Genomic DNA, 15,120 nt, shown 5'->3' on the forward strand with positions numbered 1-15,120 from the left:
CCTGAGGAAGGAAGGGGTGGGGAAAGGCATGGGCATGCTCACCAGAGAGAGCGTGCAATGCACTTGCTGGTCCTTTGCTAAGGGGTTTTATCTGTTTCCAAAGGCGAGGATTTCAGGGGAGGTCCCGGGAGAATCTCTATTCATCAGCTTTTCCAGGTGTGTCCTTTCAGGGTCATGGTCTCTGCAGGTTGATCGGCATTCAGGTAGGAGGCCATTAGTCAGGGCAGCTGGTCCTGAGGCAGCCACGGTGCCTGTTTTGTCTGGTTTTGTTGCTTTTCTGGGCCTGGAGCTGAAACACAACTGAGGCCTGGATATTATCTCTAGTTTGACCAAAACTCAGTCTCTGTGGTCAACAGACCCGAGGCTTCGTTCCTGAGGTTATTTGATGTGGGTCAGAGCCTCATTGTCTCGAGGGCTTAATGCTTAGGGGAGTGGTTTGGCAAGGCTTGTATGGGAGTCATCTGAAGCTATTCTCTGGCCCCCTTGTTCCTCCTCTAAGGGGGTCTGCCACATGACTAGGGACATGCCACGGGAGCAAAGGTCACCTTGGGGGGTGAGGTCCCACCCAACAATACTTGCCCTCCCAGTTTTACCCATAGGCACCTGAGGCTTCCCACCTGGTGACCTTCCCTACCTGGCTTATTGTTTCTACTCTGCTCACGTGTGTCTAATTGCCTACTCCAAGCCCTAGGGTCAGCCTGTATGTTAAATATTAGAAGAGCTTAATTTATCCTATTAGAGAGCAAGGAAACAGAATAGAGGTTCTAATGTTTTCATTGTGCACACCCACTAATGGTGCCTGGTACAGGCTGCTGCCCTCCGAGTCATGGCAACCCCATCCACAGGACCGGAGCTGCTTACTTCTTATTGCAAGTGGTGGAAATTTGGGGACCTCAGGAAGGTAGGGCAGGGGCCAAACCTAAGAAGGCCTCAAGAATGTGCTGGATTAATCCTCCGGTCAGAGAAATCCATTTCCTAGCCCTCCCAGGCCGTCTAAATTGTACTGTGATGCCTTTTAAAGTATCCCAAAATACCTTTCTTAATGCCTTAAAAATGCCATCTCATTCAAGTATGAAAGGGCATTTTTCATGAGCTTCTTGGCTTTGATCATTACGGGGGCGGGGGGGCGGGGGGGTCAAAGTTTTGGCATGTCCCTAACTCAAAGGTTCCTTGATGATTTCATCTCATTGCACCTCCACCAGTGCTGTTTTCTCAATATCCCAGCAGTATACGAACCACACTTTTACACAAGAAAAGGAAAATCTTTTCCAGTTTGACTTCACTGGAGATGCAACAACTCAGATAGTTTTTCTGGGAACCATAACTGTGTCAGGTCTGTATTTGAAAACACTACTTAATCGTTCCTTAGTAGTTTTGTTCCCGCAGCTGTAAAGGGGCCACCAAGAACTAAAGCAGAGGCCGTGTCTTCTCTGGAAGGTGCTGTATCGTCGCCATGGATATGCCATCCTGCAGACCTCCTTACCCCACCATCAACCCCTCTTCCTCCTCATTCACCCCGGGAACAACAAAGAGCAGGAAGGGAAAAGGGGTGTCAGTCTCTCCACTGGCTCCTGGCCCCTTGTCATTAGTGAAGGATGGGCCCTGGGGGACAGGACTGGTCTGACCAGCTTCTCTGAGAGTATGTGCAGCTAAGCAGAGGGATGGGTGTGTATCGTGGAAGTTCAAATTCGAAGTCGTTTGTGAGGCTGCTCCATCTCAAGAAGGCTTGCTTGGACTTTTCTGCCATCACTTAAGTGTGAGTGATTGAGTGCCAGCAACTTGGACTACCACAGATCCCCCTCTGCCCGGGTCTTCCCCCTCCCCGCCCCATGCCCTGGGAGCTCCCCCCTCCCACCTTCCTTGTACTCTGGGTCTCATGCTTTGATGGATGGTGCTTGTTAAGGACCACAGATTGGTTTCCTCTGGGTACTATCTCCACTCCTAATTTCTACTAAATGCTTTTAGCTGACTCTGCCTCACCATCACCTTAAGCTGTTGATAGAAATGAAGTGATACTATGTGAGTACATACTGGCTAATACACACAATTTCCAGTTTTATAATTTTGACACAGGTAACCATAGTCATATACAAGTTTCCCACACCTTGACCATAGGTAGGAAAGTTACCTAGTCCTGTGAGTATGGAGAGAAGAGTTGAGTCTGTCCCCCAGCCCCTCTCTACCAGGACACATCCTGGGTGATGCTCAGGGCCCTTTTCTGGGCTATGGCTGGCAGCTCAGAGACCGTCCTCTGTCCTCACCACCACTTATTTTCCCCAGAATGTAGTACCTTGTGCTTACCATGCCGAAGCGCAGCTGCCTCTTTTCTGCCCACTCACCCAGCTTCCCGCTGTTTATCGCTACCAGCTTGGCATTTCACCATCTGGGAGAGCTCAGTGTTTTCTAGCAACGTAAAAACGTACATCGCTTGTACTATAGCTGAACATCATTTATAGAAACATCAACTCAGACTGGCCCCAGCACTTTTCCATGCAGCAAAGGGTCCACTTAAATCAGTGATTCTCAACCTGTGGGTCGCAACCCCTTTGGCGGGCGAACGACCCTTTCACAGGGGTCACCTAAGACCATCCTGCATATCAGATATTTACATTACGATTCATAACAGTAGCAACATTACAGTTATGAAGTAGTAATGAAAATGATTTTATGTTTGGGTCACAACGTGAGGAACTGTATTTAAAGGGCCAGAAGGTTGAGAACCACTGAGTCTTAAATGATGTTTTGCTTTCTTTCGCCAAACTAGTTCATGACCATTATTATGCCGTTCTCCCTACATAGTTCTGGTGCTTATGCTCAGAGCACTGACTTCATAATTCTTTCGCTTGAGCTCCTCCATCAGTCTTGGTTTAAGGAAGCCCCTGTTTTTTCTTCAAGGATGAATTTTGTAGCTTCATCAATCTTGTCTCAGCGTGCCAGTCAGGTGAGATATACAATAGCTGCATAATCGTGTTTTCAATCTACATTCTCAGAGATTCCGGGGTACTTAAACAATCCATTACTTTTTATGGCTGGGGAATGGGAACTTTTGTTCAAATATGGGTAAGAGAATCATCCCTGGCTAAAAGAGCCTTCTTAAGCCTTACACACAGGGATAAGAGGACAGGTTTATTCTAGATCTCATGGTCTTTCCACAAACAAGCCTGTGCCCATAGCCAGGCCTATCTCCCCAGATATCCCACGTGCACTCCTGACCTCGGCTCCCGAGGCTCACTCTCTTCCTTTCAGCGTTAACCTAAGAAACATTCAAACCTGCAAAGAATTTTTGTAAGTTTATTTGAGCCAAACTCAAATTTGTCGACAATTGCTGGGAAGCAGAATCTCAAAGTATTGAGATAATGCTCCAGAGAATGGCGGGTTTTCATCTTGTTTTATACATTACAATCAAAAGAGAAAATATAAGTGAGTTACATGAACTCCACTGGTGATAGATTAAGGAGGTGGGAGAAAGCAAAGCAGGAAAACCTCTGGGATAGGAGAAAAAGTAAAATGATAGACCTTTGTCAGGGAAGATACCAGCCTAGGACATGACTACCCACTATAAACTGCTTTTTAATTAAAACGGGTTTCGTTTCAGACCATCCTTTGTGGTTACTTTAGGTCTCTGAGTTTGCAAGGCTGCCATGCAGGCCTTCCCTGAGCTTGTCAGGTTAGCCTGTGGCCCCTTTTCCTCCACGTCAGCCTGCAGTGTTTCTCCTGAGGGCGGGTCACCAACAGGGTCCCTCTGCAGAAAGCTGAGGCACAAGGGTGGATGGTAGGAAACAAGCCCAAGATTTCCATATGCAAAAAGTATTTTGAGTAGGACTGCCCCTCCCAGCTCTCCCTCAGTGCACACACCCTCCTGAAATCATGCAATCAAACGTGTATGCTAGGAACAGCAGTGGCTCCTCACGCCTCCCCACAGGTCCCTGGGAGTCGTAAACGTTGACTAGAGTGCTGCCTTGAAGTTATTTCTGTCAATGCTTTCCCCACATTTCCCATCGTGTATGCCACAGGATACTGTTGTAGGGATATATAATTTCCTAAGGTCCAGTAAGTTTGAGAAGTGGTAGGCTAAATAAAACTACGCAGATATCTTTCCTGCAGAACTTCTCAAGGCCTTTAATAAGCTACCTGGTATGACAAATCATCAAAAGCCAGTCACAATCTCGAGTCAGCTACAAACTCACTGAAGTGACCACAGAACCTGCCTTCCAGGAACGTGTAGTAAGACGAGTATTCCGAAGGATCCTCGCTGGGGCATGTCATGATCGGCGGGCCCTGCATCCAGCACGTCAGAATCACTCAGGGAGCTCGGATTCCTGGCCCGGCTCCTAAAGATGCTAACCCTGGTGGTCTGGGGCAGAGTGTGGGAACCTGCTTATTGCTGTTTGTGGTTTTTTTCTTAAAGCTTTCCTTGTGATTTGGATGATGACTATTGATCTTTAGGGCTTTGGAGACGCTATACCTGGGACCTCCTGGGCCCTCGCCGAGGAACTTGTACCCAAGTCCCCTTTGTAGGTAAAAAACACACGTTTATTATGCAAGAGAGATGCTGCAAACGGATGAGGGCCTTTGTGATTTGGGGGAAATTGCTGGCCTGTTTCTGTGCTTTTAGAAACCACCCCCTATGTAGCCGACCTCGTCTACCCAAATTGAAGTCCACCTTCATACCCTCAGAGCTGTTGTCACTCATGCCAATTTGGGCTATTTCACATGTTTCTCTATTTTGTTTCATTTGTCTGTATCTCACCCCCCTGCAGGATCATATTCAAAGTAGAACCCCATTAAGCATTTGGGGGTTCAACTTCATGCAGACTTGAACAAACAGCAAATGCTCAATGACTGCAGAGAAACCAAGGGACAAAAAGGATTTTGGCCCCCAAATGGCACCCACCAGCATTTTTAAATGGACAGTCATGGGTGTTTTATCGCTGTGACAGGTTTGTTACGGTGACACATTTAAAGGAATTATTCCAAAGGTTAATTTTTAGCCCGACCGGTGTGGGTCAGTAGTTGAGCTTCAACCTATAAACCAGGAGGTCAAGGTTTATCCCAGGCCTGCACCTGCCCGGGTTGCAGGCTCCATCCCCAGTGGGGGATGTGCAGGAGGCAGCCAATCAATGATTCTCTCTCATCACTGATGTTTCTTTCTCTCCCTCTCCCTTCCTCTCTGAAATCAATAAAAACATATTTTAAAAAACAAAAGGAGAATTTTTATGTAGCAATATTAACAATATAGAAGTTATATCTATTAGAAATATAACTGTTTAACCATGAAGTGAAAAATACTGCTGTCAAGTTAAAATAATAATGCAAGGAGGCTTGCAAAATTCTTAGGGGGATATCTGAGCCAAAGGTGTGCCGGCAACGCTCTAGAGAACAATGTTGGGAAGGCTGCTGGTGAACAGAGGGAATCAGGCTGGCAGGGAGGCTCTGGTAGAAATGCCAGCTTCACCCAGCTCACAGGGTTAACACCGTGCAGTGCCTGGCACAGAGCCAGCGCGCCCCTCGCCCAGCCACTGGCTGCCATGTGCCGCCAACACGCTGGGCTCTGAACGGACGGACAGGAGGGCTTAGACACAAGTCCCTGCTCCCACAGAGCTTACACTAGTGAACACACATTCAGTTGATTCGTGCTTCTGTGATATTGCAGAACGGATCTAGCTAGACTTCATTGTTCCCGTCAGAATAATCACCTGAGGAGGCATATACATATTTCAGTAACAAAGTCTTTCAGCTTCTCCTGTGGAATTGACTTCTGAGCACATCCTACGTGCTTGTAAATATTTGTCTTTCGAGGACCGATTTGATGTTTTTGGAACAAAGGTTATTCACACAAAGGTCCGGTGACTGTGGTGGATCATCAGACGGGGCAGGAATATTATTTGTCTCAAACTCTGGAAGGGCACAAATCCGGAAGTCAGCTTTCTCAGGGGACGGAAGAGTCACCGAGGCTGAAGGAACATCTTGGCCATGTCAGGGCTACTGGGCTGTGAAGCTGCTTGAAATGGCTGTGATCTCAAACTTCAGGGAGGGAGCTTCCTGGGGCTGTGAGAGGCCGGGGCACCCACCACTTTAGTTCTGGGTGGAGTCCCCTGAGACCTGCAGCTGGAAGAGCCTGCAGCTGGATTCACTTTCCTGGAAGGACCCAGGGCTGAGAGAGCAAGGCCTGGCCAGTCGTGAGAGGCCTGCAGCTGGAGGAAGCCCCGGGGCCTATGTCTACATTGTGTTTGAGTGTTTATTGAGTCTGTGTCTGCAAGACCTCAGTGTCCAGGAAATAATAACTGTCCACTGAGGGAATGAATCCAGGCTGGGCAGAGCGGGTGGCAGATGAGATGGGGACGGGACAGACAAGGACTGCAGAAGCTGGCTGTCCACTCTGCATATCTCAGTTCGGGGTGGCCACAGAGCACTGGGCAAAAGTTCTAGGGACCTAGAGGGCCCTCGGTTCTCAAAGGAAAATTGTTGGGGTTTGTGTTTTCAGTATAAGTTCGCACCGTATTTTACTACTTCCTTATTCTTCTGCAATATTTCTCCGGTACTTAACAGGCACCATCCCGTCACTGTGACCAGAACTGAGCTAGGTGCTATGGCAACTTGAAACTCCTGTCTCTGTCTTCAGGCAACTTGAATCTCCTTGGGAAGATAGTAATAATGAGTCAGGCTGGCCAGGGGGGTTCATTTCAAATGTCAGCTCCGGCTAATTGGTGACTTCACGGGGGATTTCATCAGATCTGAGGCACCATGGATTGTAAGATGCTGTTTTATGTGTTCTTAAGAAAGATAAAGGTGCTGCCAATTAAATTGCTTGCTGAATTCTTAGGATTTTTATTTTATGCTCATTGAAGCATCCTTTTTAGACTTACTTAGACTTATTATTTTTAACATGTATTTCTCTTTCTCATTCTTAAAGTGGAAAATAACAGGGAAATAAATTGGCTTTGCCATCGGAGCATTAGCGAGGCAGTATTTCTTACAAAAGTACTCTTGACTTTTCTCCCAAATTTCTGGCTCCTATTGTGTAAGTTGATATGCACCCAGGTAATGACAACCACAGCACAACCGCCACCTGGCAACTAGTGACTGTAAATGCATCTCAATTTCCAGGATATCAAACTGGAAAAATACACATCTTAGACTCTATGAACTATGAATTCTGAGACTCAGCCAAAAAAAAAAAGACTACATTCTTGCCCTGACCAGGTGGCTTAGTTGGAGCATCATCCCATATGCCAAGAGGTTTTGGGTTTGATTCCCAGTCGGGGCATATATCTAGGTTTCAGGTTCAAATCTCAGGTGGGGCACTTATGGGAGGCAGCTGATGGATGTTTTTCTCTTACATCGGTATTTCTCTCCCTTCCTCTCTCTCTAAAATCAGTAAAAACATATCCTCAGGTGAGGATTTTAAAAAACAAGACTACATTCTTGTCATTAAGCTATAATTTCCTCCTGTATAATTTGCAAAACTGAATGGCTTCCAGTGCAACCGCCACAATAGGGAGTCCTCTGTGACTAATAGAGTCTGGAAGGCTGTATGCGTGGAGTAGGTGTAAAGAGGTGAGATTTGGCCCAGACAAGAGGAGACCCGTTCCAGAGAGGGAAGAGCACAATTTAGAAGGTTCAAAGAGTAAATGAGCATGTCGTGTGGACAGGACCATGTGGTGACCAGGCATGGGTGGGGTTCAGTTAGGGAGTGTGGACTCTAAAAGCATGGATTTTTGCTCTAAGAACGTAAGTGCAAATTGGTGTGCTTCACTTGTAGGAAAATAACAAACGGTTCTCGTATGGCCACAACTTTCATTTCTTTTCTTACCGTAGGTCCCGATGTGTTTAGTTCAAAGAGTTTTGCCCTTCAGGCCCAGAAGAAGATTCTGAGCAAAATAGCCAGCAAGACCGTGGCCAACATGCTGATTGATGACACCAGCAGTGAGATCTTTGATGAGCTCTACAAAGTCACCAAAGAGCACACCCACAACAAGAAGGAAGCCCACAAGATCATGAAAGACTTAATCAAGGTGGCCATCAAAATCGGGATCCTCTACCGGAACAACCAGTTCAACCAGGAGGAGGCTGCTATCGTGGAGAAGTTCAGGAAGAAGCTGAACCAGACGGCCATGACCATCGTCAGCTTCTATGAGGTGGACTACACCTTCGACAGGAACGTGCTCTCCAAGCTCCTACACGAGTGCAAGGACCTGGTGCATGAACTGGTGCAGCGACACCTGACCCCCAGGACCCACGGGCGCATCAACCACGTCTTCAACCACTTTGCTGATGTGGAGTTCCTCTCCACCCTTTATAGTCTGGACGGAAACTGTAGACCCAGCCTCAAGAGGATGTGTGAAGGAATCAACAAATTGCTAGATGAGAAAGTCCTCTGAATATCTTCCCTCCTCCTGGACTTCGCTGCGTTCCAGTCACAGCCCCCCAGTGTGGTCTGGGTGAGAGTCAAGAAAACGGGAAGAAAACCCTCGTCGAAGACGCCCATGTTCTGTCCCTTTCATCCCTCTGATGTGGATGCCGAATTGAGCTCAGGTGTGTTTATCCCCTGAGCTTGCTGACGAGGTCTGTACTTGAAATCACCTTTGTTTGCGAGCCCAAAGGACATGTCTTCTATGCTAAGCAGAAAGGCTGCCCTGCTCATCAAGGAGAGCTCAGTTCATCTGGGGAGTAGGAGGAGCCCTGGCCCAGGAGGCAGGGGACATGGCTTTGGTTCCCAGCTCCACCAGTTACGACTCCTTCCTCTGGTTCCTGCCCGCCTGCCTGCTCTCTGGGCTGCTGTGAGAATCAAGTGAAACAATGTATGTTCACGATTTTGAAAACGCTAATGTAGGGTCTTCTTTTCCCTTCAGAGTGTGAGAGGAATCCACTTGGATCTAGACTATTAAGCAGCAGAGAACAGAACAATAGTCCCTGGTGGGCTGGGTTTGCAATCTGTCTCTAGATGTGCTATTTCAAACAAATGTAAAATGAATCTAAAGGTGTGAAAAAGTATAGCTGCACATTGGGAAGATGTTTTTCAAAAGCTCTGTTTTCTGGATCTTAGATGTGCGGTTTTATGACCCTCCAGCGGGCGGGTAGAGTCCCACCCGTCGCGCAGAAGCGGAGAACTGTGCTCCCTGCAGGACCACTCTCCCTCCTCTAAGGGGCACAGTCCGTGAGGCACAGGAGGGTTTATTCCAGCTGCACAGGAGAGTCAGGCAAAGTGAACCCCTACCCATCTTTCTTGGCTTCTCATAGTCATTGTGTGCTGTTTTCTCTAGTTTGTTAATAAATTGAAACTACCCTTCCAACAAGAAGTTTTGGAATTGTGACTCAATAATAAAATTCCTGCCCTGGCTGGGTGCTCAGTTGGTTGGAACATCGTCCCATGCACCAGAAGGTTGCAGGTTGGATTCCCGGTTGGGGCTGTACTGGAGACAACTGATCTGTGTTTCTCTTTCACATCAATGTTTCTCTCTTTCCTTTCTTCTCTCTCTAAATTCAATAAACATATCCTCAGGTGAGGAGAAAAAATAAAATTCCTTGGAGTTAGATACGGTGTTAAGGATAATGGGGTTTAAAGGAAGAAGAAAATGAAGAGGAAGGCCTCTGCACTTAGACCCTACGGGGAAGTAGCCCCAGGGGAAACGAGGTGGGGTATGTGTCCCTGGTCCAGGGGAGCCAACTCACAGACATGGTGACTGCCTCTTCTGAATGTCTCACAGCTTCGCTTTCACACTGTGGCTTCTGACATTTTCATCATGGTCTTAATAAACATCAGGACAATGTATTGTCTCATAATGTTGTCTAAAGGACACCACATTAAGAGACATGCTCTTGCCGTGGCTCGTGTGGCTCAGTTGGTTGAGTGTCACCCTATGCACCAAAAGGTCACTGGTTCGATTCCCAGTCAGGATACATGCCCAGGGTTTTGGGCATAATCCCCAGTACGGGCCCTGCAGGAGTCAGCCAATCGATGTTTCTTGCATCAATGTTTCTCTCTCCCTCTCTCTAAAAATCAATAAAAACAGGTTTTTTTACAAAAAAGATGTGCTCTTCCTACATCACCTCCTGTCCCACTATGCTTCTCTTATAGAACACCACATTAGCTCAGCCCCATGGTACATCCCACCCCATGGTCTCTCTCTAGCAGGAGCATCAAGAGATGGTTTTTAGGAACATGTGAAACAAACCTACAGTGGCCATTTAGCCTCAACTGGCTCCCATGTCAATGTCAGTGCAAACCATTCAGTTCAGTTATTCAGCTACCAGCGCTCACAATTAGTTCATAGGAAGGATGTCCAGGGAGGAATAGGGAATAGTTAAGTCAGCCCCTGTTCTCCATATTTGACAGGCGTGGCCTAGTGCAGTGGTTGGCAAACCACATGTGGCTCTGTGGCCCCTTGAGTGTGGCTCTTCCACAAAATACCACGTTTTTAGCAAAGGCCAGCTTAGGAGCACCCTAATTAAGTTAATAACAATGTACCGACCTATATAGTTTAAGTTTAAAAAATTTGGCTCTCAAAAGAAATTTCAATCGTCGTACTGTTGATATTTGGCTCTGTTGACTAATGAGTTTGCCCATCATTGGCCTAGTACCTCCTCCTAGACATAAGGACTAACAGTGATACCTTGTGCACATCTGGGCTAGAGTCGTTGGTCATTGGGGCAAAGCTGGTGGGAATTACAGGCAGATGGCTCCCCTTCTCACCTACCCAGTAGGCAGCAAGCAGCCCAGCAGTAGCCAGATGAGTTTTCACATGCAGAACCCTCAGTGCCTGCCTTGGTGTACTCACCTGATTGAGGACTGCGTGCTAGTTTGAGGGCTGGTGCTTTTTGCACTAAGCAGGTGGACCTATCCAGAGAACTGAGGCCCAAAAAAGAATGGGTGGAGCTGTCGTCTGTCCATCTGAGACAGAGCAGGGCAGAAGGCGGGCTCCCCGCCGAAGAGGATTGATTGCAGGGGCTCCCTGCTCCACAGGCCATGGCACACAGTAGTGGCAGCAAAGGAGGGACGAGCAGGTTCGGACAGCCCATGAGTCTCTGCAGGAACTGGGTCCTCCTTGCTCTGCTCAGAGAAGGAGCAGCACTTCCAGCAGCAGGTCAGCAGGTGCAACAGCAGAGTGTAGACCAAGACATCTACGACCTCAGGCCTCCCCACTGCGGCAGCCAGGCAGCTCTCTCTACTGCAGGGTGTATCTCAAGCTTATCAACAGCAGTGAGGGGGAGCTAGGCTACTCACGCACAGGAGACCCACCGTTCCTCTAAACCAGTGGTCGGCAAACTCATTAGTCAACAGAGCCAAATATCAACAGTACAACGATTGAAATTTCTTTTGAGAGCCCAATTTTTTAAACTTAAACTATATAGGTAGGTACATTCAACTTTAAATTCAACTTTAAATTCACAGTGTTAATCTTCCATTTTTCTTTGCTTCTTCTTTGTAGCCGCTCACCCAACTCCTGCATGAATCGTATGCGCCTCCCCTGCACCGCGTCTCCTGTCGCCCAACCAACCGACACCCCCCACTTCTTCTAACGCCACTTCTTCAAAATAGACTCGCCCAGGCGGAAAACCAACTTCTGCGCATGGGCCACGAAGTTTCAATCGCACTGTACGTGCGCGCCTGCACGTGGTATTTTGTGGAAGAGCCACACTCAAGGGGCCAAAGAGCCACATGTGGCTTGCGAGCTGCGGTTTGCCAACCACTGCTCTAACCCAACCCTATATATACATTTCAACATACCATTAGCATATAAATTCAAGTGACTGTCAAGTTTCCTCAGCCAAATGAAATGGTTACAAATTTCAGATACTTTACATAACAATGCAGTAACCAAAGAAAGGATCTAATTATTGGTTTATTCTCAGGATTCTAACTATGTCACTTAGTGGCCCTGAAAAGCTGTTTTGGCTGGGGAAAAAAAAGTGTGACAGGCTAGCAGAGGCTTTCAAAAACAGGACTCTGTGGATGTGCATTTTGCTCAGAATCCTGTACAAAATTTTCAATCATGAGAACCCACAAAAACAAGGTTAGCATGTCTACATGTAAGTGGCACCTGAAATAAAACTGATTTCAAAACAAGTAACAGTACAAAATCACTCAGTTGATCAAGCCCCACACAGACCAGAGAGCAATGCCTGGCTGAGCAATTCTAAGGCCGGGAAAGGACTCATTCTTTAAGGGGGGGTGGGGGAGGTGGCAGAACAGCTTGTCTGTCATCTGGAAACATCACCAACTCTCTGAGCACCCCTGAGCACTCGGCTCTGTCCCCACGGGAGGACACGAGGGATGCGTGCTGAAGTTCCCACCCCACCCTGATTAGGTGTCCTCCGTGAATCTGAACCCTGCAGGAACACATTCCCTGCCAGCTGTGCCTGCCATACGTCTGTGTCACTCTTCCTCCATGTTTGCATCTGTGAGTCTTGACACCCTCAGCAACTCCAGGGCTCTGCTCAGTGACAAATGAAAATGAAAAGACTTCTCCATCTGTGTGTCTCTCCAAACTCTCATCTCCCCCATCTGTACATTTCTCAGAAGCAAATCAGTACATTCACTGGCTGCTCCAATGAACTTCTTGTATTCATTTATATGAAAGAAGAAAACTCAAATCAGGCCTTCATGTCCTCCACCTCAATGTCTTTGGGGATTTTTTATTTATTATTATTATTATTATATGGCCCCAGATGTCAAGAGCAAAACCAATCAGTGAAAATTCTAGAGCAGCCAACTGGCTGCCAAGACACTGCATTAACAGGAGCTGTTCAGTAATGGGCTGGGACATTGACAAGAGTCATGAGTCGGATGACCTTGAAGGAGAGGGTTGCGAGGTTCTCCCAACTCAGAACTCTGTGGCCCTTGGGTTTCCCTTATTTAGTCCGACCCTGCTCCAGGGGCTACAACCCAGGCCAGGCCCACCTCCTGCTCTTTAGGTTGCCTTGCTTGTTAGAGAAAAGACTTTTCTACAATGCTGTCCTCAAAATGGCACCTAGGAGTCCTGGAAGTTCTGTGGTGGATGAGCTGGAAGGGGCAAGAGCCCATGAATTCTAAAAGGAGTTTTAAGATTTTTGTTTCATCCTAACTTAAAAAAAAATCAAGATCAACATCAGTAGCTTCCGAATCATGTGGGGATGACTATCTTTTAACGATCTGGTGCCATCTGGCTTCGGGGTTTGAGTTCCTCTTTGTGTTTACAATGTCATTCATGCTGACTGATCAACTCAAATGAGAGAAAATTATTTAACTTAATCTGTTTCTCTACCTAGGCCTGGGTGTCCCCTAGGGGTCTGCAGGCCTAGCTGCGCATCTGTGAGTTCTCAATTTTGAGAAATGTTGCTACTACATATGTAAGTATAGGCTTGTACAGAATGAGTGTCACCCTGCCCTTGATGCTGATTCATTTGTGGACCTCAAAGGTTGAAGGGTAAGCCTGTGTCTGAGGGACACAGAGGCCTGCTGCAGAAAGGGGCAGACTCCCACATGAAAACTGACCAGATAGAGCTACCACACATAAATCAAGGATGGACAAACCTGTCCTGGAAATCCTAATAATAAATCTCAAAGGTACAAGACAGGCCATCACCAGACCTGCCAGGCACTGCTGCTCCCAGGGAGGGGAATAGTGGAGAAAGCTTGCGAAGGAGAAGTGGCCTGGACCTGTCCACGCTGTCCCAGTTCCAGCTGCACCTGCAGCATGCAGATTCCCAGGTGTCAAGAATGTGTGTGGTTCCAGGATCCCAACAGCTTAATCTTTGGTTGAATTGAAGAATAAGGCATGTGGCACTCAGAATACCTCCCAGTCCCAGAAGGAGGAGGGGGTTAACTAGAGCAAGCAGTTCTCATACCCCAACCTCATTAGCACCTCAGTACCACACTAACATATCCTTTCCTTTTTTTGTCCTTTTTTTTTTTGCTGAGTTGGGGCAGGTCTCTACAGAGGAGGTATGCTGGCCGCCCACCCAGGCAGCCAGAGTTTGGGCAAATGGACCCCCCAGGCTGTGGTATAGGACTCTTCCTTGCTGACTGCTAAGGCCTTTCTGGAACAGTTCCTGGGAAAGGGGAGCCTGGGGATTGGCTCCACCTCAAGGAGGGGCTGGGTGGGAGCCAGAGCTTGGCACAAAGCGAATGCTGAATGCCCAGGCTAGCGGGGAAGCGGCAATTAGGTTATGTTAGGAGGGAAAGCGCGCTCTTCCAGCCTCTGGCTGGTGAAGGAAGAGCTGTGGGCTAGGTCCCCAGGGTGATTGGGCTCCCTCCGTCCACCTCTCAGAGCAACGTCTTCCCTGCCAAGGGGGTCATGTTTCCTCAGTGATGGGAATGGGCTGCCCTGGTCTGTATCAGAAGCAGCTACAACTTGACTTTAGAAACTGATAGTTGGGTTTGGGAGACAGAGAGTTGCACAAGGTCCCTAAGAACCCTTCCAGTTCCATAGCTCTGTATTCTGAGCATCACGGGAGAGAAGCTTCGGACATTTCTTCATTGCAGGTTTCTTAGAGGGAAGCTATTCATTATTTAAATGAAGAAATGGCTTCCAAATAGACTGAGGAATGACGCCTCGATGATCCCCGTCAGGACTTCTGACCGTAAGTCTAAGTTCATGATTTCAAAAGGGAAAAGCTTTAAGCCAGAAAATGCAGGGTAAAAATCAATCTATGAAGACCAGTGAGCTGCAATGTGGGCCCAGGTAGTCAGCCAATCACCAGCTTAGCAGGTGCTTGCTGGGATCCAACATTAGGACTGACCCTTTACCGAGATACACATTTAAAATCAAAATGTGTCAGACTCCAGCAACACATCTTTGTGGAGATAACAGGGTGATAAGCAAAGTCATGAATAAGTCATTACTGATTTAGTCAAATATCATAGTAAATTATCAGAATTAGATTTAAATCCTATATAATAAAAGGCTAATATGCAAATTGCTCTAACGGTAGAACAACTGGTTGCTATGACATGCACTGACCATGAGGGGGAAGACACTCAATGCAGGAGCTGCCTCCTGGTGATCAGCGTGCTCCCACAGGAGGAGCACCACTCAGCCAGAAGCCCTGAGCCAGGCTCACAGCTTGCGAGTGCAGCAGTGGTGGTGAGAGCCTCTCCCACCTCCACAGCAGCATTAAGGATGTCCGACTGCCGGCTTA

The 15,120-nt window shown here is 47.5% G+C and overlaps 1 protein-coding gene across 4 annotated transcripts in view; it reads left to right on the forward strand.

The window, feature by feature from the left end:
• The window catches only part of TNFAIP8L3 (TNF alpha induced protein 8 like 3), a 37,265-nt gene extending 27,925 nt beyond the window's left edge, over positions 1–9,340 (forward strand). For 3 of the 4 annotated variants that reach the window (XM_015558928.1, XM_006755998.2, XM_006755999.2), the window contains one exon: positions 7,819–9,340. In XM_015558928.1, coding sequence (XP_015414414.1) covers positions 7,819–8,381 — 563 coding nt within the window. In that variant the 3' untranslated portion in view covers positions 8,382–9,340. Of the gene's footprint in view, positions 1–6,977; positions 7,042–7,818 lie in introns of those variants that run through there. The other variant, XM_006756000.2, reaches the window with a different exon arrangement.
• Positions 9,341–15,120: the final 5,780 nt, after the last annotated feature.

Source organism: Myotis davidii, unplaced genomic scaffold (assembly GCF_000327345.1).
Source record: "Myotis davidii unplaced genomic scaffold, ASM32734v1 scaffold132, whole genome shotgun sequence".
Lineage (NCBI taxonomy): Eukaryota > Metazoa > Chordata > Mammalia > Chiroptera > Vespertilionidae > Myotis > Myotis davidii.